General features: G+C 42.2%; 1 protein-coding gene across 1 annotated transcript in view; it reads right to left on the bottom strand.

Annotated features, from left to right (window-relative positions):
* Positions 1-2,500, bottom strand: part of LOC137997341 (coadhesin-like) — a 25,672-nt gene that overhangs the window by 18,322 nt on the left and 4,850 nt on the right. Inside the window, exons 7-12 of the mRNA XM_068843280.1 lie at positions 2,301-2,471; positions 1,783-1,953; positions 1,244-1,414; positions 725-895; positions 206-376; positions 1-115 (exon numbers count right to left, since the gene is read on the bottom strand). The exon at positions 1-115 is cut by the window's left edge and continues 56 nt beyond it. Of these exons, the coding sequence (XP_068699381.1) occupies positions 1-115; positions 206-376; positions 725-895; positions 1,244-1,414; positions 1,783-1,953; positions 2,301-2,471 (970 nt within the window). The remainder of the gene's footprint in view (positions 116-205; positions 377-724; positions 896-1,243; positions 1,415-1,782; positions 1,954-2,300; positions 2,472-2,500) is intronic.

Raw genomic sequence — 2,500 nt, 5'->3', positions numbered from 1 at the left:
TTCCCATTGTTGGCTGGTGATGGATTTATGCAATTACGCACGCGCTTTTGAAATCCGTTCCCGCAACTCATTGAACAGGGGCCCCATTTACACCATGAACCCCAGTTTCCATCTACTGTAAAATTAAATGAACCATATATGTAAGTGCAAGAGATGAAAATATGAAGTTTCAAGTTTTCTCTCCCTTCTTTTTAAACTAGCAAACCTGGACAAAGTTTCAGATTGCATATCCTCGTTTCCGTGACATCCCCACTGCAAAGTTTCCCACCATTTGCTGGTGCTGGATTTGTACAGTTACGCGTGCGATTTTGGAATCCATTTCCGCAACTCTTTGAACAGGAAGGCCACATAGACCAGGAAGTCCAGTTTCCATCAACTATAAAAAGAAGCGTGCATTCCAAGTCTATAGCCATTTTTTTCTCCTCCCGAAAGAAATGTTTCAAGCTTCTAAGCCCTCCCAATAATCAAGAAAAAGATTCGTCGACTTCACTTCACCGACTGAAAAATCCATTTTTTTTTTTCTCTTACGGAAAAACCTTGCGCCAGCACCGAATTTCAAAATGTTAAACGAACCTATGGGCGCGGGGGTTTAAATTAAGCAATCGAAATGCTTCTTTCTGCGCGCACGCGAAAGCATAAGTTTCTCAAATAGAAGTGTCATTATAAAGTTTTCAACACAAGGCTTCCAGTATAAGTTTTGCCATTATTTTTTCTCTCAACAAACCTGGGCAAGGTCTTGTGTTGCAGGTCTTGGTTTCCATGGCCGTGCCGTTGCAAGTTTTCCCATTGTTGGCTGGTGGTGGCTTTGTGCAACTACGCATGCGCTTTTGAAATCCGTTTCCACAACTTTGCGAACAGGGTCCCCATTCAGACCATGGAGTCCAGTTCCCATTCACTATAAAATCGGGATAGAAAAGAAACGAATTAAAATGCAAGGCTTTCGCCCACACGTTTGGTCTGTTATTATTTTGAATAAACAAACCCGGACATAACCATAACTTGCAGATCTTGGGTTCCATGGCTGTGCCGTTGCACGGTTTGCCATTCTTGGCTGGTGATGGATTTATGCAATTACGCACGCGCTTTTGAAATCCGTTCCCGCAACTCATTGAACAGGGGCCCCATTTACACCATGAACCCCAGTTTCCATCTACTGTGGAATTAGAGGAACCATATATGTAAGTGCAAGAGATGAAAATATGAAGTTTCAAGTTTTCTCTCCCTTCTTTTTAAACTAGCAAACCTGGACAAAGTTTCAGATTGCATATCCTCGTTTCCGTGACATCCCCACTGCAAAGTTTCCCACCATTTGCTGGTGCTGGATTTGTACAGTTACGCGTGCGATTTTGGAATCCATTTCCGCAACTCTTTGAACAGGAAGGCCACATAGACCAGGAAGTCCAGTTTCCATCAACTATAAAATTGAAAAAAAAAAATGAAAAGAAGCGTGCATTCCAAGTCTATATCCATTTTTTTTCTCCTCCCAAAAGAAATGTTTCAAGCTTCTAAGCCCTCCCAATAATCAAGACAAAGATTCGTCGACTTCACTTCACCGACTGAAAAATCCAATTTTTTTTTTCTCTTACGCAAAAACCTTGCGCCAGCACCGAATTTCAAAATGTTAAACGAACCTATGGGCGCGGGGGTTTAAATTAAGTAATCGAAATGCTTGTTTCTGCGCGCACGCGAAAGCCTAAATTTCTCAAATAAAAGTGTCATTATAAAGTTTTCAACACAAGGCTTCCAGTATAAGTTTTGCCATTATTTTTTCTCTCAACAAACCTGGGCAAGGTCTTGTGTTGCAGGTCTTGGTTTCCATGGCCGTGCCGTTGCAAGTTTTCCCATTGTTGGCCGGTGGTGGCTTTGTGCAACTACGCATGCGCTTTTGAAATCCGTTTCCACAACTTTGCGAACAGGGTCTCCATTCAGACCATGGAGTCCAGTTCCCATTCACTATAAAATCGGGATAGAAAAGAAACGAATTAAAATGCAAGGCTTTCGCCCACACGTTTGGTCTGTTATTTTTTTGAATAAACAAACCCGCACATAGCCATAACTTGCAGATCTTGGTTTCCATGGCTGTGCCGTTGCACGGTTTGCCATTGTTGGCTAGTGATGGATTTATGCAATTACGCACGCGCTTTTGAAATCCGTTCTCGCAACTCATTGAGCAGGGGCCCCATTTACACCATGAACCCCAGTTTCCATCTACTGTGGATTAGAGGAACCATATATGTAAGTGCAAGAGATGAAAATATGAAGTTTCAAGTTTTCTCTCTCTTCTTTTTAAACTAGCAAACCTGGACAAAGTTTCAGATTGCATATCCTCGTTTCCGTGACATCCCCACTGCAAGGTTTCCCACCGTTTGCTGGTGCTGGATTTGTACAGTTACGCGTGCGATTTTGGAATCCATTTCCGCAACTCTTTGAACAGGAAGGCCACATAGACCAGGAAGTCCAGTTTCCATCAACTATAAAATTGAAAAAAAAGATGAAAAGA

This window comes from Montipora foliosa, chromosome 3 (assembly GCF_036669935.1).
Source record: "Montipora foliosa isolate CH-2021 chromosome 3, ASM3666993v2, whole genome shotgun sequence".
NCBI lineage: Eukaryota > Metazoa > Cnidaria > Anthozoa > Scleractinia > Acroporidae > Montipora > Montipora foliosa.
The sequence above is the reverse complement of the archived record's forward strand: the minus strand, read 5'-3'. Positions and strand labels throughout refer to the sequence as shown.